This window comes from Entelurus aequoreus, linkage group LG19, assembly GCF_033978785.1.
Source record: "Entelurus aequoreus isolate RoL-2023_Sb linkage group LG19, RoL_Eaeq_v1.1, whole genome shotgun sequence".
NCBI lineage: Eukaryota > Metazoa > Chordata > Actinopteri > Syngnathiformes > Syngnathidae > Entelurus > Entelurus aequoreus.
Window position 1 is genome coordinate 36,906,097 of NC_084749.1, and position 24,218 is coordinate 36,930,314.

Genomic DNA, 24,218 nt, shown 5'->3' on the forward strand with positions numbered 1-24,218 from the left:
AGAACAAGAAAATTTGGCTTGTCAAGACTTTCCAAAACAAGTAAAATTAGCTAACCTCAATGAAACCAAAAATACCTTAAAATAAGTATATTCTCACTAATACCAAGTGCACTTTTCTTGGTAGAAAAAAAAAAAAGAGCCCTTTTTGCTCAATATGTTGAAAAATATTCTTAAATGAAGTAAATGCTAGTGCCATTAACTTGACATAATGATATGTGCTCTGCATTACATTTATGGAAACCAGCAAACTTATACTAAAAACTAATTTATTGTTCTTAATGGAAAGGCAACAAGGCAACCGCTTGTTACTCTCGGGGTCTCCTAGCCGCTCAGGCAAATCATATGGTCTAAAAATGCATTTTTCCATTGACAACATGACATCATCGCGCCAAGTGCGTGCTCTTTCAGTCAATTAGTGCGCATATACAGTATACAGCCTGGCCCCCGGCCAAAAAAATTTTAATTGTAATTTTGAAAAATGTATCTGAATGTGCATGAACTATTTCTGTTCAAAATTGTTAGAAATGTCACATGTTAAATTTTTAAATATTAACTGTCAGTTTGCTGTACTGTGCCAACTGTACTACTATAGGAGTACGTATTTTCTATTGTTTCATTGAAAATAAAACAGTAAAGTCCATTTGGCTGTCATCTGTTTTAATTATGAGACACATTTGTGTCAAAGTCATGATTTTTTTTTTCATGCTTGAAGTAAGAAATTATTACTTTAAAAAAGTAGTTGTATACTTGTGAGTGTTGATGACACAGCTTTGCAACAGTTAATATTCTAGTTTCAAGCATGTTTTACTCAATATAGATTATAACATCTCAGCAGCAAGCTGTAATATCTTACTGAGATCATTTAGGACCAAAACCCTTAAAACGAGTAAAACACTCTAACATAAAATCTGCTTAGTGAGAAGAATTATCTTATCAGACAGAAAATAAGCAAATATCAAAATAAAAATAAGAGTAAAGAAAGTAGTCCGCCCCCCTTGGTCCTTAGTTTTCTTCAAATGTGGCCACCAAAACAATTTAGTTGAATAACCCTGCCCTAAAGTCATACAATTCCGAGTTCAAATGCAATCACAGAAAGACTTCTTGGTTGGTCACCATTGCAGCGGTAACGCAGGTTGGCCCAGATGATGTTCTCCTGGGAGAAGCAGAAGACTCCGAGTCGGCCTCCTCTCATTGTACCGTCTATTACCACTCCGGTGTCTGCCACCTTCTGGGGACCCTCATAGAAGCGTACCCTGCACCCCGAAAGAGCAAAGAACATCAACTATTTCATATGCCGTCCAAAAGTAGAGGAATGTGCTGTGGTAGCTGGACAAGTACCTGATGTATCCATCAGCCGGTCGGTGTTGGAGGAACCAGCGATAAGAGGTCTTGTCCTTCCAGCCAACATTGCGAGCGTCTTTCCACAGCAGCTTCACCTGGTCACTCGTGTCGCCGGTGTGCCACAGGGCGTTCCGTAGGTTCTCACCTGGTCCTGTATTGGACTTGACGGCCTTCACAAAGCCATAGATAAAACTTGATCATGTCTTGCATCTGCCTTTGCAGTATATAACTCAGCGACTTATAAGTATTTGTTGACATGATCATCTAAGGAGAATTTAGTGGTGATGCTTATAGTCTGTGTATTCACTTTTGGTCCGGTTAAAAACAAACTCTAATCCGTACAATTTGTTTGGCCAAGTGTGAACGCAGTCTTCTGAACGCAGACCAGACTAAACAGGCGGACCGAGACAGCCAGAGAGATGGATCTCAGTCCACCTGCACCGACCGTACCACTAAATGATGTCAATATATGATGTAATCAAATGTAAGGCAAACCAGGCATTGGTTAGCAAAATCCAACAAAAATCTGACTGAAATGGTTCTTGTTGCTCATTACAGTTTGGAAGCCTTGCAGTACATCTACTGAAACAGTTTTGATGTCTTTAGATCAGGGGTGCCCACACTTTTTCTGCAGGCTAGCTACTTTTCAATTGATCAAGTCGTGGGGATCTACCTCATTCATATATATAATTTATATTTACTTATTTATGAAAGATATGTTTTTGTTAACAAGTTAAAGGTGTTTAATGATAATACAAGCATGTTTAACACATATAGTTAATATTGTTAATAAATTAAAGGTGTTTAAAGATAATGCAAGCATGTTTAACACATATAGTTAATTTTGTTAACATGTTAAAGGTGTTTAAAGATAATACAAGCATGTTTAACACATATAGTTAATATTGTTAAGTTAAAGGTGTTTAAAGATAATACAAGCATGGTTAACACATATAGTTAATATTGTTAACAAGTTAAAGGTGTTTAAAGATAATACAAGCATGTTTAACACATATAGTTAATATTGTTAACAAGTTAAAGGTGTTTAAAGATAATAGAAGCATGTTTAACACATATAGTTAATATTGTTAACAAGTAAAAGGTGTTTAATGACAATACAAGCATGTTTAACACATAAATTCCTTTCTTTCATGAAGACAAGAATATAAGTTGGTGTATTACCTGATTCTGATGACTTGCATTGATAGGAATCAGACAGTAGTGAAGATAACGTCCGCATTTTCAAATGGAGGAGAAAAAAAGTCCTCCTTTCTGTCCAATACCACATGAAAGTGGTTGGTTTTTTTGCATCTTATTTGTCCACCTTCCGTACTCCTTTGTATACACTTTATGAGAAATACATTGGCGGCAAACTCCGTAGCTTGCTAGCTTGTGCACGCCAGCTTTCTGAGACTCTTATTTTGTTAGCGCAGGCAGGATGAAGCAGAGCTTTTATTGTGCAACTGTGCAGTCGGTCTTTGGAGTTTTGACGACAGGTACGGCGCCAGAGTTTGTTGAAATAAAAAGTGTTTCTTGCCTTCCTGTCGGTAATTTGTTCTTAATAATCAGCTGGCAGCAGCCAGCGTCATCTCAGAATACCCTCGGGTGCCGTGAATGTCAATCAAGTGCCGAAAGTGACGTCATAGTGAAGATTTATGATCGCTCATTTTTAAGACTATTTTTTTAATGCCTTGCTTGGCGATCGACTGACACAACCTCCGCGATCGACCGGTAGCTCGCGATCGACGTACTGGGAACCCCTGCTTTAGATCATCTTCGTTGCATCTTAGCTTGTATGTCTACGGATATTTCCATTTTCAGGTCGTTGTATTCACAGGGCATTCAATCGATCTTAACCAAATGTAGTTTGTCTTAGAAGACGCTTCGCCTTGTTTCTGTTGGGATGAGAGGTGAAACGTCTTCTAAGACAAACTGACCAGTCCAGTTACGATCGATTGAATGCCCTGAAAATCTTAGCTTGTGAAAATTCCTCTTTTTGGAACACAATTCCTAACATTATATGTGACCTGGAAGATATCATGTTTTTTTTTATGCTTCAGTTTGCTTGAGTGACATACGCCATCCAGTCGAGGCACGACTTCATGCATATGCTTTGGTGAGTATTATTCGGTCCCCTGAATTCTAATCAAACAGCACTCCAGTGACCACCATATGTCTTTTTACATTTTTGTACCGGACTAAAAACCAAAACCAAATTCAGGTTTATTTCTAACCTACTATAGTGGCGTGCATACCACAATAAATTCTGTAATTTATAATAGCCAAAAATGTACAGTAGGTCACACACTTGCTGCTTACCTTCAGTTGGATGCCCGGTTCCGCCACCGCTCTGAACGGGTTGGCCTGCCAATAGATCTGCTCCACCTGCTTCCACATGACCACATAGAAACTGGAGCTGTCCTGATACCCAAAAATGAATCCTGCGTAGTCGTCGTCCGTGACTGTGTTGACGTGAAATGTTCCTTCGAAATCGACACCACTGAAAGCGGTGTAACCTGGCAAGGAAGAAGTTCAATGTTTTCTTGTCAGTCTCGGTGCACCGCGGCTTTTGAAAGTGACAACGGATATTTTTTTAGAAACATCTATTCGGTATTGCAAGCAGTCTGTTCAATAAAGAAGCTGCTTTGTCCACCTGATATTGTGCACGGCCCATTTTTAGGTGGTAGAGGACCAATCGTTTTTGTGAGAACATTTGAATTTATTTGAATCCCTACGATGTCGTCCAAACATTCTGCACCTTCTAAAACTTCTGACACAAAACCCAAGCCCTGAAGGAAGCTGCTTAATTGGACCATTGCTGGAGCCTCTCCGGATGGACCATTGCTATTCTAAAAAAAGGTAGTTTAGCTATGAGCTAGTAGCAGCCATTACAATATCAATAAATCTTCAGTTCCTACATAAAGAAGGTGGGCGAAGGCAACAGTGTCTGTTACAAAGACTGCGCAAACTCTCCATAACTATGGTCCTCACTCGGAAGAAGACACAGCATCATGATGCAACTGATTCTTTAGCGTCGTCATTCGTGAGTATCAATATTTGATATGTAACAAGTGTCTGTGTGCAATGTAACTCCCGTGATAATCGAGAGAACCATAGCTGCTATTGTCATAACCTGTGTTGCCATTCACTCTGTTGGTCAGCTGTGCTCTTTTCCAGTGCCCATGTATGGTGTTCTTGGAGGCCGAGCCACCTGCGTGCACTTGATTGCACTCCAGAAATGAACCCTTTCATATCCCCTGCGGAAGTAAAACGCCAGTTTTCCTAACCCTCACCACTGCAGTACGTGTTGCTGCTACTGTAGTTCTTTCCTGTGACCTTGTTTTGTGAGCTACTTCCTTGGGCCATCTCCGCTATCACATTGTGAGTATTACTGCCTCGTCTTTTCGTTTTCTAGCCTACATTACTTTTGTTTTGCAACCTGCACACCTCAAACCTACCTACCCACATTAATTCAGACATACCCAGAAAGCAGATATCTACGAAGGGGTACGTTTTGTTCTCGGCAAATATCCAGCTTTATATTAGATAGACATCCACTTTAAATCGAGGAACACGTTCTTACCAACAGCCAACCCAGGATCACTGTTCATTGTCTGGACAATCTCTCTTCCCTGCACAGTAGATAAAACATGTCTTTGCTTTATCAGGTATGATTTTTTTTTAAATCCTTCGAAATTATGTATAATCCAAAGTAAAAGTCACCTGGTCCAGCACTACCCAGTTGGGGTCGATCTGAGCGTCGCCCTCAGGATCTAAGACCACAGTCTGGTACTCCCTGAAGTCAGTGAGCGTGACCTCAGCGTTTTCAGGACAAACGTCAATGGTGTCAATAATAGTGTCGTTGTCGAAATCCCTTTCGCACACATTACCTATGCCGTTACCTGGATAGGGTACAACGGTTTGGATTTATCGGTACAAAAATGTGAGAATGATTGTTTTGTTTCTCACCTGCAGTGTTACCTACCATCAGAGTCCTCCTGCAGGGGGTTCGGGATTAAACGGCAGTTATCAGGACCTGGTGGCAGCAGGTCAGGAATGCCATCGTTGTCGTCGTCTTCATCACACTCGTCTCCTTTGCCGTCCTTGTCGGTGTCCAACTGGGAGCTGTTGATGACTGCTGGGCAGTTGTCTCGAGAGTCTTGGTGACCGTCGCCATCGCTGGGTGAGAGGGTCTTTGATTGGCATGTGCAAGATGCAGGCCGCACTTAGAGGACTTCAATTTACCTGTCTTTGTTGGTGTCACAAGGATCTCCGATAAGATCGTTGTCCGCATCCAACTGCGGAGCGGAGGAAGAAACAGACGGTTTATAAAAAAAGTTGATAAAAGTTCAAGTAATCGTACAAAGTCATTTAAGTCAACGCAAAAATGTTCTAATGTAAATTTGCCACTAAACCCTATGAAAAGTTAACCACTAACTTCCTGGAGTGTCTGTTGTTGGTCGATCTATGCACAAACACCCAAAGTGGAAATCGTCCGATAATGATCGAGGCCATTCGATCGGCACATCCCTACTTTTATCTACATGCAACCCACCTGGATCGACCTATTTCACACCAGGATCCACAGATTTATAGTCCAGAGCGCTCACCAACGAGTTAAAAGATCACATTGGTGCCGTGACCCGGATGAGAGTGAGGTATAGGAGGGTGAATGTAATGAATGGCAGCTGTGTAAAAGTAGCTTCCATGATGCTTCAAGAGTAGCACTGGACAACGAGCTGATACAGGGTATCCGGGGTGTCTTAAAAAGTAAAAAAAAAAGGCTTAAATCGAATAATTTGAATTTAAGGCCTTAAAACGTCTAAAATTCTCCTAAAATCTAATAAAAGGTCTTAAATACGATTTTGAAAAGTCTTAAAAATCTATTGACGTTACTTTTATTTAAAACATGCATAAACTTCAGTCTCGCTTTGAAATGTTTCGATTTTTGAGGACGCTATAACGTAACTACACAGGAGAACTAGAAGTTCTAGTTTGGCAATTTTTTTATTCTGACTTCCAAACAAATCTTGGTTCACAACAAAGAGGTTTCTAGTGTTTTTAGTTAAGTTAAGTGTTTTGTATTCCAATGTGAAAGAGCTGTGAATATATTCATATACTTTGCAAGTAATTCCAGGCCTCCAACTTTCCTTCAAGTCTTTTGTACTTTTTTGCCTGTATCGATGTCAAATGGGTCTTAAATTGTACTGATTATGGTTTTAAAAAAGTCTTCAATGTGGCTTGTTGAAACCTGCAGAGACCCTGTGACAGCAAGGGTCTTTTAGCTGCACTTAACTCTCATTCACTGAGGAGTCCATAGTCGCTGGACTGATCAACAAGCCTCAAAACAGTTACATATAGATTGCTTTCACTACATAAATTACATATTTAAAAATAAATCAAAGCGAAATGAGGTTTTAAAGTGGCAGTGGAAGCAAAGCGATCTCTGACCTGGTCTGGATTGGGGATATAAGGGCAGCTGTCGCAGGCGTCTCCAACACCGTCACCATCACGATCTTTCTGGTCGGTGTTGTGAGCCCGTTTGCAGTTATCCAGGTGATTGGGGATTCCTGCAATAAATAACGGTAAGTAGCTTAAAAACTTTCATGAGTACTCATTTCAACACACAGAGTACCGACCATCCCCGTCAATATCCTCATCACACTCATCGCCAAAGCGGTCCACATCGGTGTCCTTTTGGTCGTTGTTTTTGATCCCACGGCAGTTGTCGCAAGCGTCACCGAAGTCGTCCTCGTCGACGTTCCTTTGGTCCACGTTGGGCACGAGCACGCAGTTATCCTGCAGAGGAGGACACAGGTTTGGTCGTGGTAGTATATAGGTGTACTCCAGTTGAGTATTTCAAAGAGTTCAGTCATATGAAGTACAGTACAGGCCAAAAGTTTGGACACGCCTTCTCATTTCAATGCGTTTTCTGTATTTTCATGACTATTTACATTGTAGATTGTCACTGAAGGCATCAAAACTATGACATCTGTGAGGTGACTACCTCTTGAAGCTCATCGAGAGAATGCCAAGAGTGTGCAAAGCCGTAATCAGAGCAAAGGGTGGCTATTTTGAAGAAACTAGAATATAAAACATGTTTTCAGTTATTTCACCTTTTTTTGTTAAGTGCATAACTCCACATGTTCATTCATAGTTTTGATGCCTTCAATGTAAATAGTCATGAAAATAAAAAAAAGTGCATTGAATGAGAAGGTGTGTCCAAACTTTTGGCCTGCACTGTATTTCTCTCTGTTAAATGAACCTGTGTGTTGGGGATCCCATCCCCATCTGCATCATCATCACAAGCATCCCCGATACCATCACGATCCGCATCTTCCTGACCAGAGTTGGGCACAGTCAGACAATTATCCTGCAAATGAAATGGGAACAAAGAACTTGTTTAAAAAACAAAACAAAAAAACTTTTGTCATTCGTTTTCTGGTGCACATAAAACTGACTCACTTTGGCGCAGTTTCTCTCGGGACAGTTCAGCCTCTCGTCTGGGAAACCGTCAATGTCGATGTCGGGTCCACACAGCAAGCCGTTGCCAGCCCAACCGACTCCACACTGAGAAGATGCCAAATGTTTTATTGGTTTTGTTCACGATAATTGTTTACTGGTCCAAATAAAGTTCAAAAAGTTAAAGTCCCAACGATAGTCACAGACACACGCACTAGGCGTGGTGAAATTACTCTCTGCATTTGACCCATCCCCATGTTCACCCCCTGGGAGGTGAGGGGAGCAGTGAGCAGCAGCGGTGGCCGCGCTCGGGAATCATTTTTGGTGATTTAACCCCCAATTCCAACCCTTGATGCTGGGAGGCAATGGGTCCCACTTTTATACTTTTTCTCCTCCAAACATATTGCTGGGTATTGTGCCCAAACAGCTACATTTTTGTATCATCTGACATCACATGGACAAAGATAAGACCTTCTGGAGGAAAGTTCTGTGGTCAGATGAAACAAAAATTCAGCTGTTTGGCCACAATACCCAGCAATATGTTTGGAGGACTAAAGGTGAGGCCTTTAATCCCAGGAACACCATTCATATCGTCAAGCATGGTAGTGGTAGTATTATCCTCTGGGCCTTTTTTGCTGCCAATGGAACTGGTGCTTTACAGAGAGTAAATGGTGCAATGAAAAATGAGGATTACCTCCAAATTCTTCAGGACAACCTAAAATCATCAGCCCGAAAGGGTGGGTCTTGGGCGCAGTTGGGTGTTCCAACAGGACAATGACCCCAAACACATGTCAAAAATGGTAAAGGAATGACTAAATCAGGCTAGAATTAAGGTTTTAGAATGGCCTTCCCAAAGTGTGGACAATGCTGAAGAAACAAGTCCATGTCAGAAAACCAACAAATTTAGCTGAACTGCACCAATTTTGTCAAGAGGAGTGGTCAAAAATTCAACCAGAAGCTTGTGGATGGCTACTAAAAGCGCCTTATTGCAGTGAAACTTGCCAAGGGACATGTAAGCAAATATTAACATTACTGTACGTATACTTTTGACCCAGCAGATTTGGTCACATTTTCAGTAAACCCATAATAAATTCATAAAAGAACTCAACTTCATGAATGTTTTTTTGTGACCAACAAGTATGTGCTCCAATCACTCTATCACAAAAAAATAAGAGTTGTAGAAATGATTGTAAACTCAAGACAGCCATGACATTATGTTCTTTACAAGTGTATGTACACTTTTGATCGCGACTGTATTAAACAAAGTCTCAGTTTTCGCCAAAAGTCTGTTGGATCTTTGATATATGTGTGTCTCTAAGGAAGTGTCCTGGCAGTGACTTAAACTTGAATTTGCTCACCTGACATTCGATCTTGCCGTCTCGATGGGCGATACACTTGGCGCTGCCATGGCAGGGGTTGGGCTGGCCGTTTCCACATGCCCTCTCAGGCTTGCAGCCGAGTCGCTGGTCACCCACGTAACCCTGTCTACAGGGGCCACACCTGAACGAGCCCTGACAGTATAACACTCAACATTAGTTCATTGCTTTTCTACCAGCACTTTGGGCAAGTAAATTCAAGCAAGCTGTCACACTCACATGATATCGCAATATAATACAGTGGTACCTCAACTTAAAGCCCCACTGAAGAACTTTCACTTTTAGGTGATTTTGGCGGCGCGGTAGTTTTTTGCCAGAAGACCACATTTCCCATGAGGACTAGCACATTTAGTGTCAAACTGACATGACGTCCATTCTACAAACCCTGTTTCCATATGAGTTGGTAAATTGTGTTAGATGTAAATATAAACGGAATACAATGATTTGCAAATCCCTTTCAACCCATATTCAGTTGAATGCACTACAAAGACAAGATATTTCATGTTCAAACTCATACACTTTATTTTTTTTTTGCAAATAATAATTAACTTAGAATTTCATGGCTGCAACACGTGCCAAAGTAGTTGGGAAAGGGCATGTTCACCACTGTGTTACATGGCCTTTTCTTTTAACAACACTCAATAAACGATTGGGAACTGAGGAAACTAATTGTTGAAGCTCTGAAAGTGGAATTCTTTTCCATTCTTGTTTTATGTAGAGCTTCAGTCGTTCAACAGTCCGGGGTCTCCGCTGTTGTATTTTACGCTTCATAATGCGCCACACATTTTCGATGGGAGACAGGTCTGGACTGCAGGCGGGCCAGGAAAGTACCCGCATGATGTTCCAAATAAGTGTTTGAAGAGCATTCCTCAACTTTATCAGTATTTATTGCCACCTTTCCCAACTTCTTTGTCACGTGTTGCTGGCATCAAATTCTAAAGTTAATGATTACTTGCAAAAAGAAAAATGTTTATCAGTTTGAACATCAAATATGTTGTCTTTGTAGCATATTCAACTGAATATGGGTTGAAAATGATTTGCAAATCATTGTATTCCGTTTATATTTACATCTAACACAATTTCCCAACTCATATGGAAACAGGGTTTGTAATATTGGCAGAAATATTACTGGCCATGCTGATGTTGAATAGCAGACACTATCAAGAAATGATCTTTGATTGCGCTACAAACGTGACGCTGCTACCAAGAATGTATCGGGGCGGATGCAGGTCTGAAGCAAAGAAAGACAGACGGGAGAGTTTTTTTTCCAAGAAAGTAGTGTGGTGGCTATTTATTGCTACGGCGCAAACTTCCCATAGCTAACATTAACATTGTCATTTTGATTTGAGCATCGAAAGACGGAAGTCGATGTGAACGCCTACGTGCCGCCTGAAAACTCAAAAAAGAAGAAGGACGCCTCGGTGCAATTACCGTATTTTTTGGAGTATAAGTCGCACCAGCCGAAAATGCATAATTAAGAAGGGAAAAAACATATAAGTCGCACTGGAGTATAAGTCGCATTTTTTGGGGAGATTTATTTGATAAAACCCAACAGCAAGAATAGACATTTGAAAGGCAATTTAAAATAAATAAAGAATAGTGAACAACAGGCTGAATAAGTGTACGTTATATGACGCATAAATAACCAACTGAGAACGTGCCTGGTATGTGTCATGTCTGTGTGATCATGTTTTGTTTTGGTTATGTTCAGGTTTGGTTTTTGGACTCTTTGTGCACTCTTGTTTGTTTTGTCACCATAGCGACCATTTAGTTTTCACCTGTCCTCATGTCACGCACCTGATTCATTTGAACTCACACACCTGTCACTAATCATGCCACTGTTATTTAAAACCTGTTTACTATAGTTCATGCTTCATGCCATGCCACAGTAAGAGTTTTTGTTTCATGTTCATAGTTAATTGCCTTTGTGCAAACAAAATTTTTGTGTCATTAGTCAAGTTTGTTCTCCGCCAATGTGCGCGCCTTTTGTTTGCTTCCTTTTTGTTAGTGTAAAAATAAACATGTCCTTACCTTCACGCCTTGCCCGCGCCAACTTTCCTTTGCATTCCGGGAAAACACAACACCCCAAGGTCCACGTTTTGACAGTATGTTAACGTAACATATTATGGTAAGAGTCATTCAAATAACTATAACATATAGAACATGCTATACGTTTACCAAACAATCTATCACTCCTAATCGCTAAATCCCATGAAATCTTATACGTCTAGTCTCTTACGTGAATGAGCTAAATAATATTATTTGATATTTTACGGTAATGTGTTAATAATTTCACACATAAGTCGCTCCTGAGTATAAGTCGCACCCCCGGCCAAACTATGAAAAAAACTGCGACTTATAGTCCGAAAAATACGGTACTGCTAACATGGCAGAAGATCCAAAACAACCAAAGAAACAAAAAGTTTTGTCTGTGGAGACAAAAAAAGAAAAAAAAGGAGCTTAAAGGACAGTCAGTATCAACATTGCCCCGACTTTCACTCGCTGGCGTGAGCTCAAAAATGAGGGACTTTCGGCCGATGCTGCCTTGACTATGTTCCTGCTAAACCAGTTAAAAACTGGTCAATGTTGACACTGACTGTCCTTTAAGCTCCTTTTTTTCTTTTCTTTTTTGTCTCCACAGACAAAACTTTTTGTTTCTTTGGTCATGACGGAGATATATACATACATATATACATATTTAAGAGTTATTTCTTTCTATAGTCATATTTGAAATAGCTATTGGTTTCCATTTGTACTCTTTCTATTTTTTCTCCATCTCGTGCCCGGTGGTACACTGCGAGTTACCTTGAGTTTGGGAATGTGGGGAGTAGCAGTACTCGTTTTTCTTTATCTCATCCTGTCTCATGCTAAGTAGAACAATGGACTTGTGTATTCGCTCTGAAGGGTGGGGGCTATTGGCATATTGAAGAAGGGAGCGCTTCCGTAACTGCTTTAGATCAACTTGGCGACGCGATTGAATGTGTTGTTTTTAGGTTGGTCTCTCCAAAGCTTTGGAAATAAATTGCAAAATACCTATTCTGTTCTGGTGATCATTCAAACTCAGCTTATATGTCATTCGAAAGAACTTGAGATTGACCAGTAACTTATAGGCCTACTGAAACCCACTACTACCGACCACGCAGTCTGATAGTTTATATATCAATGATGAAATCTTAACATTATAACACATGCCAATACCGCCGGGTTAACTTATAAAGTGACATTTTAAATTTGCCGCTAAACTTCCGGTTCGAAACGCCTCTGAGGATGACGTATGCGCGTGACGTAGCCCAGCGAACACGGGTATGCCTTCCACATTGAAGCCAATACGAAAAAGCTCTGTTTTCATTTCATAATTCCACAGTATTCTGGACATCTGTGTTCGTGAATCTGTTTCAATCATGTTCATTGCATTATGGAGAAGGAAGCCGAGCAAGCAAAGAAGAAAGTTGTCGGTGCGAAATGGACGTATTTTTCGAACGTAGTCAGCCACAACAGTACACAGCCGGCGCTTCTTTGTTTACATTCCCGAAAGATGCAGTCAAGATGGAAGAACTCGGATAACAGAGACTCTAACCAGGAGGACTTTTGACTTGGATACACAGACGCCTGTAGAGAACTGGGACAACACAGACTCTTACCAGGATTACTTTGATTTGGATGACAAAGACGCAGACGTGCTACTGTGAGTATGCAGCTTTGGCTTTTTTTTGCGTATGTACGTAACTTTTTTAAAATATATAAGCTTTATGAACCTTGGGTTAGGTGAACGGTCTTTTGGGCTGAGTGATTGTGTGTGTTGATCAGGTGTTTGAATTGTAGTGGCGTGTTCTATGGAGCTAGGAGCTAGCAGAGGAGCTAGGAGCTAGCATAACAAACACGCAGGTGTTTTTATGCAGGATTAATTTGTGGCATATTAAATATAAGCCTGGTTGTGTTGTGGCTAATAGAGTATATATATGTCTTGTGTTTATTTACTGTTGTAGTCATTCCCAGTTGAATATCATGTCACCCCCGGCTCTCACAGCATCTTCCCTATCTGAATAGCTTCAACTCCCCACTAGTCCTTCACTTGCACTTTACTCATCCACAAATCTTTCATCCTCGCTCAAATTAATGGGGAAATTGTCGCTTTCTCGGTCCGAATCTCTCTCACTTCATGCGGCCATCATTGTAAACAATAGGGAACTTTGCGTATATGTTCAACTGACTACGTCACGCTACTTCCGGTAGGTGCAAGCCTTTTTTTTAATCAGATACCAAAAGTTGCAATCTTTATCGTCGTTGTTCTATACTAAATCCTTTCAGCAAAAATATGGCAATATTGCGAAATGATCAAGTATGACACATAGAATAGATCTGCTATCCCCGTTTAAATAAAAAAAATTCATTTCAGTAGGCCTTTAAAGGCCTACTGAAATTCCTTCTCCATAATGCAATGAACATGATTGCAACAGATTCACGAACACAGATGTCCAGAATACTGTGGAATTATGAAATGAAAACAGAGCTTTTTCGTATTGGCTTCAATGTGGAAGGCATACCCGTGTTCGCCGGTCTACGTCACGCGCATACGTCATCCTCAGAGGCGTTTCGAACCGGAAGTTTAGCGGCAAATTTAAAATGTCACTTTATAAGTTAACCCGGCCGTATTGGCATGTGTTATAATGTTAAGATTTCATCATTGATATATAAACTATCAGACTGCGTGGTCGGTAGTAGTGGGTTTCAGTAGGCCTTTAAGTTACAAGTAAAAATCTGAGTTACAAGCATGGAAAATGCCACAGGGAACCTCTTAAAATACATCTACTCTTACTCGCTAGCATTAGCTATGGAAAGAGAGTGTGAAGGACAGTGCTGGAAAGAAGCAGTGGTTGATATTCATTGAATTAAAGAAAGAAATCATCAAAAACATGAGAGAGCGCGTCGCCAACTTGGCAAAGCAATTCGAGCGTATCACTGCTAGTCCGCACCATGCTGAGGTATGAGTATAACGCCAACCGAGAATGATAAAATAATATCTAAACGGCTGACATTGATCCATGAAAGTGTGGGAAAGCTGCTGATGGTGTGTTTGACGGAGAAGCAGTTGAGAAGACACACTGTGGAAAGGTAAATGCTGCACATTATTAGTACATTTCTTCATAAAACTACTGTAGTTGTTTGTAGTACATTGTTCTGTTTCCATACAATATTTCTTACCTAAATGTGTTTCAAGTTAAGAGCTCTGTCACAGAACCAATTAAGCTCGTAAGTTAAGGCAGTGTTTTTCAACCTTTTTTGAGCCAAGGCACATTTTTTGTGTTGAAAAAATCCGGAGGCACACCACCAGCAGAAATCATGAAAAAATGAAACTCAGTTGACAGTAAAAAGTCGTTGTCGCAATTGTTGGATATGACTTTAAACCATAACCAACCATGCATCACTATAGCTCTTGTCTCAAAGTAGATGTACTGTCACCACCTGTCACATCACGCCGTGACTTATTTTGAGTTTTTTGCTGTTTTCCTGTGTGTAGTGTTTTACTTCTTGTCTTGTGCTCCTATTTTGGTGGCTTTTTCTCTTTTTTTGGTGTTTTCCTGTAGCAGTTTCATGTCTTCCTTTGAGCGATATTTCCCGCATCTACTTTGTTTTAGCAATCAAGAATATTTCGGTTGTTTTTATCCTTCTTAGTGGGGACATTGTTGATGGTCACGTCATGTTCGGATGTACATTGTGGACGCCATCTTTGCTCCACAGTAAGTCTTTGCTGTCGTCCAGCATTCTGTTTTTGTTTACTGTGTAGCCAGTTCAGTTTTAGTTTTGTTCTGCATAGCCTTCCCTAACTTTCATTGCCTTTTCTTAAGGGCACTCACCTTTCGTTTATTTTTAGTTTAAGCATTAGACACCTTTTTACCTGCACGCTGCCTCCCGCTGTTTCCGACATCTACAAAGCAATTAGCTACCAGCTGCCACCTACTGATATTACACGGTTACTCTGCCAAGCTATAAACAGCACCGACACTCAACAACAACACATCATTTGCAGACTATAATTACTGATTTGCAAAAAATATTTTTAACCCAAATAGGTGAAATTAGATCATCTCCCATGGCACACTGGACTGTATCTCAATGGTTGAAAAACACTGAGTTAAGGTTACCACTGTGCTTTGATTTTACTGTTTTTACTTTGAGCCATTTTCAAACTTTATCATAGATTTTCATCCTGTAATGTAGGCATCTTGATGACACAATTCTAGCAAATGCATGAGTTGGATACCTTGAATGACATTTTTGCCGCTGATCCACGTTAGGATTGTTCACCCCTCGGTAATTTTAGCTGTTCATCGGACGTCTTTTTCTTATGTTACAGTCATTTTTTAAATTACTTCACATCGCACAAAATGTAATACTGAATCCATACTCACTGGAGTGTTCATGCAGATGGAGTTCTGTACACAACCACCATTGTTGGGGTTGTCACACTCATTGATGTCCGTGCACACCTTTATAGTAAGACACACAACCAAAAAGAAGAATCACAAGTAGAATTGTTGTCTTTCAAAACAAACATTTCTCATAGTTGTTTAATAGAAACAACAATGCACGTATTTGCAGAATGCCGTCAACCTTTTGGATTTCGACATGATGCACGAGTTTAGGTTATATTTCTCACACACTTGTCATTAAAACACACCGCATTAAGGAGCGGATGAATACCATAATGAAGTTGTTTACCTGTTTGTTTGCAGTGGCGTACGCTAGGCCGAAACCATATGCCTGAGGCCCGGTGTATCCTGAGGGACAGGAACCACAACGGAAGCCTGGGGAGGTGTTGATGCACCGCACACCCCTGTGGCACGGTAACACAGAACACTGCAAACAACACATAAGTACAGTAAATAGGTTGTATTATTAGAAATATTGTAGATACCCGACCTCGGATAAGCGGAAGAAGATGGATGGATAGATATACTGTGTATGGTCTGACATCAGGATGCTCTGCCTATGCATAAAATGTAGTGGTATGGATGGGTACTGTGGAGAATGCATATCTGTTTAAAAGTAATTTCTTTATTCATAGTCATGTTTAAAGCAGCTAGTGTTTTTCCATTTGTACTCTTTCTATTTTTGCATTTTATGTCCGCAAGGAAACTGTGTGTGTTACCTTGAAGGCTTGCAATGTAGGAGTTGGAGTACCCCCTTATATCTTATCTGTAGTAGAACAATGAGCCTGTATTTCTTTCTGGAGAGGGTGGGGGCTTTCTTCGTATGCAAGAAGTTGTCTCTTCCGTTTGAATGTTAGACCAATTCGAGAAGCCGGTATGAGTGTATTGGTGTGGGCTGGTCTCCTGAAGCTTTAGTAAAACTTGATAATATTCCTATTCTGTCTTGATGGTCCTTCTTACTCTGCATATATGTCATCTGAAAGAACTTGGGATTGACCAGTGACTTTAATTCCCTCAGAGGGAATACTGGCCAGACGCAACAGTACCGAATTTGATGCTTTTATGGGTACTGACTGAGTCCGAATTGAATACCTTTGTTGCGTGTGACGTCACGTTTGGTTGCAGACTCAAAGACGAAGCGGGGAAACAAGCACTCGTAGCGGACGCAGACAGACATTTGCAATTTTCCATGCCAACAAAGCAAGTATGCCTTATAGAAAACGCTCAGACGTAGAGTAAGGCTCCACTTTTTCAAAAGGTGCTAGCTCAATGCTAATTTACATTGGAAATGCCATAGACATGCTACTGATTAGCATTCGCCATTTTTACATGCTATTTCAAACCTCCAAATTAGGTAATGAAAACTACAACTAAGATGCACATTACAGTCAAACAGCTGATGTGTAATAGGTAGAGATGTCCGATAATATCGGCTGATAAATGCTTTAAAATGTAATATCGGAAATTATCGGTATCGTTTTTTATTTATTTATTTTTTTAATTAAATCAACATAAAAAACACAAGATACACTCACAATTAGTGCACCAACTCAAAAAACCTCCCTCCCCCATTTACACTCATTCACACAAAAGGGTTGTTTCTTTCTGTTATTAATATTCTGGATCCTACATTATATATCAATATATATCAATACAGTCTGCAAGGGATACAGTCCGTAAGCACACATGATTGTGCGTGCTGCTGGTCCACTAATAGTACTAACCTTTAACAGTTAATTTTACTCATTTTCATTAATTACTAGTTTCTATGTAACTGTTTTTATATTGTTTTACTTTCTTTTTTATTCAAGAAAATGTTTTTAATTCATTTATCTTATTTTATTATTATTTTTAAAAAGGACCTTATCTTCACCATACCTGGTTGTCCAAATTAGGCATAATAATGTGTTAATTCCACGACTGTATATATCTGTATCGGTTGATATCGGTATCGGTAATTAAAGAGTTGGACAATATCGGAATATTGGATATCGGCAAAAAGCCATTATCGGACATCCCTAGTAATAGGTACAATACTTACGGTATAAACACGTTTTAGGGCACAACAAAAGACTAGCCGGCTCCTTGACTAGGCAACTAGGCAGCCTAGACGCTACTGCCATCTAACGTTTTTGGAATTGCAACTGCATGGGAAATCGACTATAAAATATTTGCAAAAGGGATTCACAATTGCCTCCACGCGCGTATACCTCGTCCACGTCAGTGCAGTGGGTGCCATTGCCCTCCATGCCGTCTGGACAGGGCCCACATCTTGGACCTCGAGGCGTCTCCATGCACCTCACCCCGGGGTAGCAGGGGTTGGGCGTACAGGAAGGACGAGGCAGTCCCGCTCCCATCCCTGAGTAGTGAGAAACTCGCGTGACTCCTCATTCTGCTCCCCAGCAGCCCACAGGTGCAGCAAAATACAGTGACAATACACCGCGTGGTCGTATGACGTTGTCATAGCGACAGTGTAGCGAATTCGGTCATGATGATGATGATGATGATGATGATAATGACTCACCACAGGCGTCACACTCCATCACAGTATTCTTTAGGAATACTATCTCTTTAATCTGTAATATGCAAATACAGTCGTTAGTTAATATAGTTTCACTTAAATCAGGTATGCTTTAACCCTGTGATGCATGAATTAGGATCACACTTAGTTAGGATTTGTTTTCATTGCTTTTTAGGCATGAAAAAAAATTCACTTTCATATTCCTAAAAAATGTCCACTAAGGTCGGGGGTCTCGAGCGCTGCCCTAGTGGCTCCGTGGAGCTTTTTCAAAAATGTATGAAAATGGAAAAAGATGAGGAAAACAATTTTATTTTATTTTAATATGGTTTCTGTAAGAGGACAAACATGACAAAAACCTTCCTAATTGTTAGAAATCCCACTGTTTATACTAAACATGTTTCACTGATGAGAGTATTTAGCGCGCGCCATTTTGTCCTATTAATTTCGAAAGTCCTTGAATGCACCGTAGTTTGTTTACATATACAACTTTCCTTGATGCTGCCACAGAAAGACGTGTTTTATGCCACGCCTTCTTTGTCTCTATTTGTCCATCAAACCTTTTATGCTGTGCGTGAATGCACAAAGGTGAGCTTTGTTGATGTCATTGACTTGTGTGGAGTGCTAATCAGACATATTTGGTCACTGCATGACTGCAAGCTAATCGATGCTAACATGCTATTTATGCTAGCTGTATAGAATAGAATAGAATAGAATAGAATAGAATTGAATAGAATATATCTTTATTGTCAACGTACAACGAAATTGTAAGCAAAACTAATTTAGTGCAAATTCATAACACATAGAAACATAAGAACATAGATAAATAGATAAAAATACATAAAAATACCATATACACGTATGCGCATAATGCATCATTATGCCTCGTATTTTAGGTATATTTGAGGTCATTTTATTTGCAGTTTCCCTTTCGTTCAACTTGAGCACACACATCTATACCTTTGGCCATTCTAAGCCAGTTATTTCTAGGACTTATCACACCCTCTGGAAAGCCTCCGTTTTAGTATTGTTTTCCAATGTTGTAAAAATGTGTAGAATAAATATTACATGTCAACATTTCTGTCAACGAAGATTTGCATCAGCCCGCGACACATAGTCATTTTGATAGTAGTCTAATATAGCTAATATAGACACTTACGTCATGTGTTGCCTTCATTTTAACACTTACATAAGGCTCTACATTTTTTGCTGCTCCAGACAGATTTTTTTTGTATTTTTGGTCCAATATGGCTCTTTCAACATTTTGGGTTGCCGACCCCTGACTAAGGTGAACAACATGTGTTAGCAAATGTGACAAACTCAAGGCCCGGGGGCCAGATCTGGCCTGCCACATAAATTTTAACACATATACTACACATTGACATATTAAAAAAAGCAAACAAAAAACGTCTGCTTGTCACACTAACTTATGTTTTCAAAGCAAGCTATCCATCAATTTGTATGTAAAAAAAAAGTAATAATCAAATGCACAGGTACCGGTAAATAATAATAATAAGTACACATTAAAATGTATATATATATATATATATATATATATATATATATATATATATATATATATATATATATATATATATATATATATATATATTGTTACAAATGGCTCTAACTGCAATCTGGCCATCAATTAAAACAAGTTGTATTTGTTTAGTAAGAGGTTTAATTTAAAGAAAAAAATGATATCCTTATTTGTAAATATCTTTAACAATGTCTTCACACATTTTAACATCTTGCAATATTGTTGCATGTATTTCAAAAACAGTGAAGTTCCTGACTTCAGAAATACCTTTTTTTTTTTTTTTTTAAATAACATGATGGGGCTAATATCCACAAATTATCGCTACCTTCTAATAAAAACAAAATGTGGTACTTTTTTTATTATGAACATAGATTCATTCATTTGAAGCCAAAGCAGCAAAGTTGCAACAATACTACTTGGAGGGCCTAACGGGACACAATTAACTAAATAAATATTTCAATAATTACTTAAATATGCCATTAATTAATTATAATTGGAATTAAATACACAAATGTGTTATTAAATGTGTCAGTTTATGTATTGTAAAATAAAATGTAATTTTATAAATGTAATTAATTATAGATATAATTATTTCATGATTTAATTGATTATTTAATTAATTAATGAACATTTAAGTAATTATTTAAATATATACTATGCATTTATTTAGTTTTGGTCCTCCATAATACTGCACATTGCAGTAAAAATATAGCCAGCGATGCCTGATGTCCAATTTAGTGAACATATGATCGCATTTTTCTCAAATCACAAAATCCATACTCAATTAAATCAATTTGAACAATCATACTACCCTTTACTTGTTGCTATTTATAGAATAAAAGCAATGGGCAAATATTACTCCCATGCGCTGCACTTCTTCTGCATGTCTGTTGGCCGTTTTTTTTGTTTTAAGGTTTTTTTGCAAAATTTTTGGGCGCAATTTGACCAATAAAAGTTGTGTATATAGGGGAAAACAGATTTCAAATAGCTGTCCAGTGTAGTGGGCACAATGCATCACAGGGTTGATTGTTCTTCTTTTTTAATCATCGCAAAGGTGAAAACATTCGTATAATATGTGATATCATTTTAAGTATTGGCTTACCTGTTGTTTCATCAGCTCTTTTATCTCGGACAGAACAAGGTTAGTCATTTTTATCTGACTTATAATTTCGCCATCTGCAATTGAAAATAAATACGTTAACTGTCAAAAGATAAACAAGTCAGCATTAATTACACTACCGTTTAAAAGTTTGGGGTCACCCAAACAATTTTGTGGAATAGCCTTCATTTCTAAGAACAAGAATAGACTGTTGAGTTTCAGATGACAGTTCTCTTTTTCTGGCCATTTTGAGCGTTTAATTGACCCCACAAATGTGATGCTCTAGAAACTCAATCTGCTCAAAGGAAGGTCAGTTTTGTAGCTAAACTGTTTTCAGATGTGTGAACATGATTGCACAAGGGTTTTCTAATCATCAATTAGCCTTCTGAGCCAATGAGCAAACACATTGTACCATTAGAACACTGGAGTGATAGTTGCTGGAAATGGGCCTCTATACACCTATGTAGATATTGCACCAAAAACCAGACATTTGCAGCTAGAATAGTCATTTACCACATTAGCAATGTATAGAGTGTATTTCTTTAAAGTTAAGACTAGTTTAAAGTTATCTTCATTGAAAAGTACAGTGCTTTTCCTTCAAAAATAAGGACATTTCAATGTGACCCCAAACTTTTGAACGGTAGTGTATATTTATACAAAGCGTGCAAAAAGTTACCAATCAATCAAGTGTTGTGTTTCCTTTACATTTCATTTATTTGTGGCGTCCCGCCAAGGATACGTTTGGCGCTGTTACCCTTGCTTTTATAAACACATTATATAAAGGCTTGTCGTTCTAACTCCGTCCAGCAGATGGCATTGCAACTCTGCTAAGACACACGTCATATGCCAGAGGATGTGTTGTCAACTTAAAGGGGAACTGCATTTTTGGGGGAATTTTGCCTATCATTCACCATCATTATGAGAGACGAGAAGACACATATTTTTTTAATGCATTCAATAAACGTAAATAAAAGTCAGCTTACAAAGGAGTCAATGGGAAGTCCTCTAAATAACCATCTAAAAATTGCCAGCAATACTCTATTTACATTTCGTGACCTGAATATTAACCAAGTATTAATGATATTGTTATTATAAGCGCTAACACAGACAAACACTTTTTAGCGGCGCCGTGAGCAGAGAGAGCTAACAGGGCTTGTGCTGCTATATTGACATCATCGGCTGGTGCGCTGCTTCATCGCCTTGGCGCCGGTGAAAGTCTATTCTAGGACGTAAATAAAGCCTCTTGCCTTGATAGTAGAACGATGAGGACATAATCCGACAGGTTGGTCAACTTTGGCAAACAATTTAGACTTTAATTTTGCCCACCATTTACAATGCTAATGTGAGATAAGAACTGACATGTTTCCTTTTTCTGTGCATTCTACATTGTAAAACACTGCTAGTAAGAGGCGGCTAACAGTACAGGTAATGGGAATACAATCTAATCCACCTAAAAAACCCTCTAAAAATCTCCAAAAACATTTTATATACATGCTATAAGCAGTGTTGGGTTAGTTACTGAAAACCAGTAACTAGTTACTTTATTTCAAAAGTAACTCAGTTACTTACACCAAAAAGTAATGTGTTACTGTGAAAAATAACTATTTAGTTACTTTTTTTTTTTTTTTTTTACAGCGGGTGACTCCACTGTAGAAATAGCCTGCATGTCTTTCAGCACATTACGCTGCAATGGCTCTATCAATGTTGTCCTGGCTAGCAGTCCCTCCGTTAAAATCCTTAGGTGAAGTGTGTCTCTCTTTACTAGCTTCGTCGAAGCATGTTGCTTTTGTAGCTGTTTCAGCAGATTTGAATTGCTGTTTTGGGCAGTAGATGGGATCTTTGATCCAAGACACAACTTACATTTAACTAAAATGTTATTTTCTTTGTGCTCGACAAAAGAAAAGTAGTGAGAATATCTCCATGTTAAGAAACTCGGCTTCGGCTCCGCCATGATGTCTTGTTAGTAAACACAGACACGCCACCCCGCCCCACACACACACACAGCGCGACGCGCGCCTCTTCTCTTCCTTGTGACACAGGAAGAATCAGAAGGACGGCACTGCAACTCTCCAATATAACACACTCAGATCTTCTCAGTTTCTAGCCGATACTATATAAAAAATAACGCAGTAACGCATCATGTAGTAAAGGTAACTGAGTTACTGAATATAAAAAAATAACACGTTAGACTACTCGTTACCGCCGAAAATAACGGCATTACAGTAACGCGTTAGTCCCAACACTGTAGGCACATTCATAACATGTGATATTCACAGTATTTTAGTCATTTTAAGCATTGCCGTGACTTCTTCTTTGGGGGCATTGATTTCACCACCGAGCACATAGCAACGAACACTACTTCCGTCAACAACAGCACAGAGAGCACTTTCTGAGTTTGCTACCACTAATTGCAGACTTTGTGGGAGCGTTTCATAAACGTAGTGTAAAGTTCTTACTTATATCTGTCAGTAAACTCGCCATGAAAGCGCTAAAACATACCGGCGTAGTGAGTGTACATTATTCATCCAAGGAACTTTAGTTATTAGAGTTCGGGTCGGACGGTTTTTCACGAGGACACATTTCCGGCCTTGTTGTTGTTTCCAGATGAGGAGATGCTGCTCCGTTATCGATTTAAGTAAAGTCTGAATGTCATTTAAACAGTTAGCTCCATCTTTTGACACTTCTTCCACTCCCGTCCTTGCACGCTACACCGCTACAACAAAGATGACGGGGAGAAGACGCTGTCGAAGGTGAGCCACGTAAATAAGATCCGGAAGCGACTGTCAGAAAGCGGCTTGAAGAGGATCTGTAAAACATAATCTATGTAACATTTTGACCAAAGAACTACCATTACATGTTATGCAGACCACAAGGAAGTGTTTTCCATTTGGCAACAAAAATAATGATATGACTCCTTTAATGCACCTTATAATCCGTATGGTCCGTAAAATACGGTACTCTTAATAACCATCCACCCATTCATTTTCTACCGCTTGTCCCTTTCGGGTTCGCGTGGGGTGCTGGAGACTATTCCAGCTGCATTCGTGTGGAAGGCGGGGTACGCCCTGGACAAGTCGCCACCTCATCGCAGGGCCAACACAAATAAACATGCACGCACGCAGTCACGGGGAGAACATGCAAACTCCACACAGAAAGACCCCGATCCCCAAAAATCGAACCTTGGACCTTTTTATTGTGAGGCACACGCACTAACCCCTGTCCCACCGTGCTGCCTCTTAATAGCCAATTATAATAATTATTAATTATATATCTCTAATAGTATTACAATATGTAATATATATATATATATATATATATTATACACACAAGGTTAAAGTTGGCTTTCGCCCCCCAGCCAATTTTTTTAGCCCAATGCAGCCCCGCAGGCAAGACATTTGGACACCCTTGTTTAGTACCATGGGTCAAAAAAGTCCTCATTGACTCCCATTGT

The 24,218-nt window shown here is 39.4% G+C and overlaps 1 protein-coding gene across 1 annotated transcript in view; it reads right to left on the reverse strand.

Moving 5' to 3' along the window:
- The window catches only part of comp (cartilage oligomeric matrix protein), a 37,498-nt gene that overhangs the window by 2,689 nt on the left and 10,591 nt on the right, over positions 1-24,218 (reverse strand). The window contains exons 2-18 of the mRNA XM_062028449.1: positions 20,771-20,844; positions 18,135-18,186; positions 17,821-17,969; positions 15,900-16,037; positions 15,590-15,667; positions 9,162-9,314; positions 7,807-7,911; positions 7,607-7,714; positions 6,981-7,140; positions 6,793-6,911; positions 5,587-5,639; positions 5,327-5,520; positions 5,065-5,243; positions 4,925-4,973; positions 3,661-3,857; positions 1,339-1,511; positions 1,114-1,253 (exon numbers count right to left, since the gene is read on the reverse strand). Of these exons, the coding sequence (XP_061884433.1) occupies positions 1,114-1,253; positions 1,339-1,511; positions 3,661-3,857; positions 4,925-4,973; positions 5,065-5,243; positions 5,327-5,520; positions 5,587-5,639; positions 6,793-6,911; positions 6,981-7,140; positions 7,607-7,714; positions 7,807-7,911; positions 9,162-9,314; positions 15,590-15,667; positions 15,900-16,037; positions 17,821-17,969; positions 18,135-18,186; positions 20,771-20,844 (2,121 nt within the window). The remainder of the gene's footprint in view (positions 1-1,113; positions 1,254-1,338; positions 1,512-3,660; positions 3,858-4,924; positions 4,974-5,064; positions 5,244-5,326; positions 5,521-5,586; positions 5,640-6,792; positions 6,912-6,980; positions 7,141-7,606; positions 7,715-7,806; positions 7,912-9,161; positions 9,315-15,589; positions 15,668-15,899; positions 16,038-17,820; positions 17,970-18,134; positions 18,187-20,770; positions 20,845-24,218) is intronic.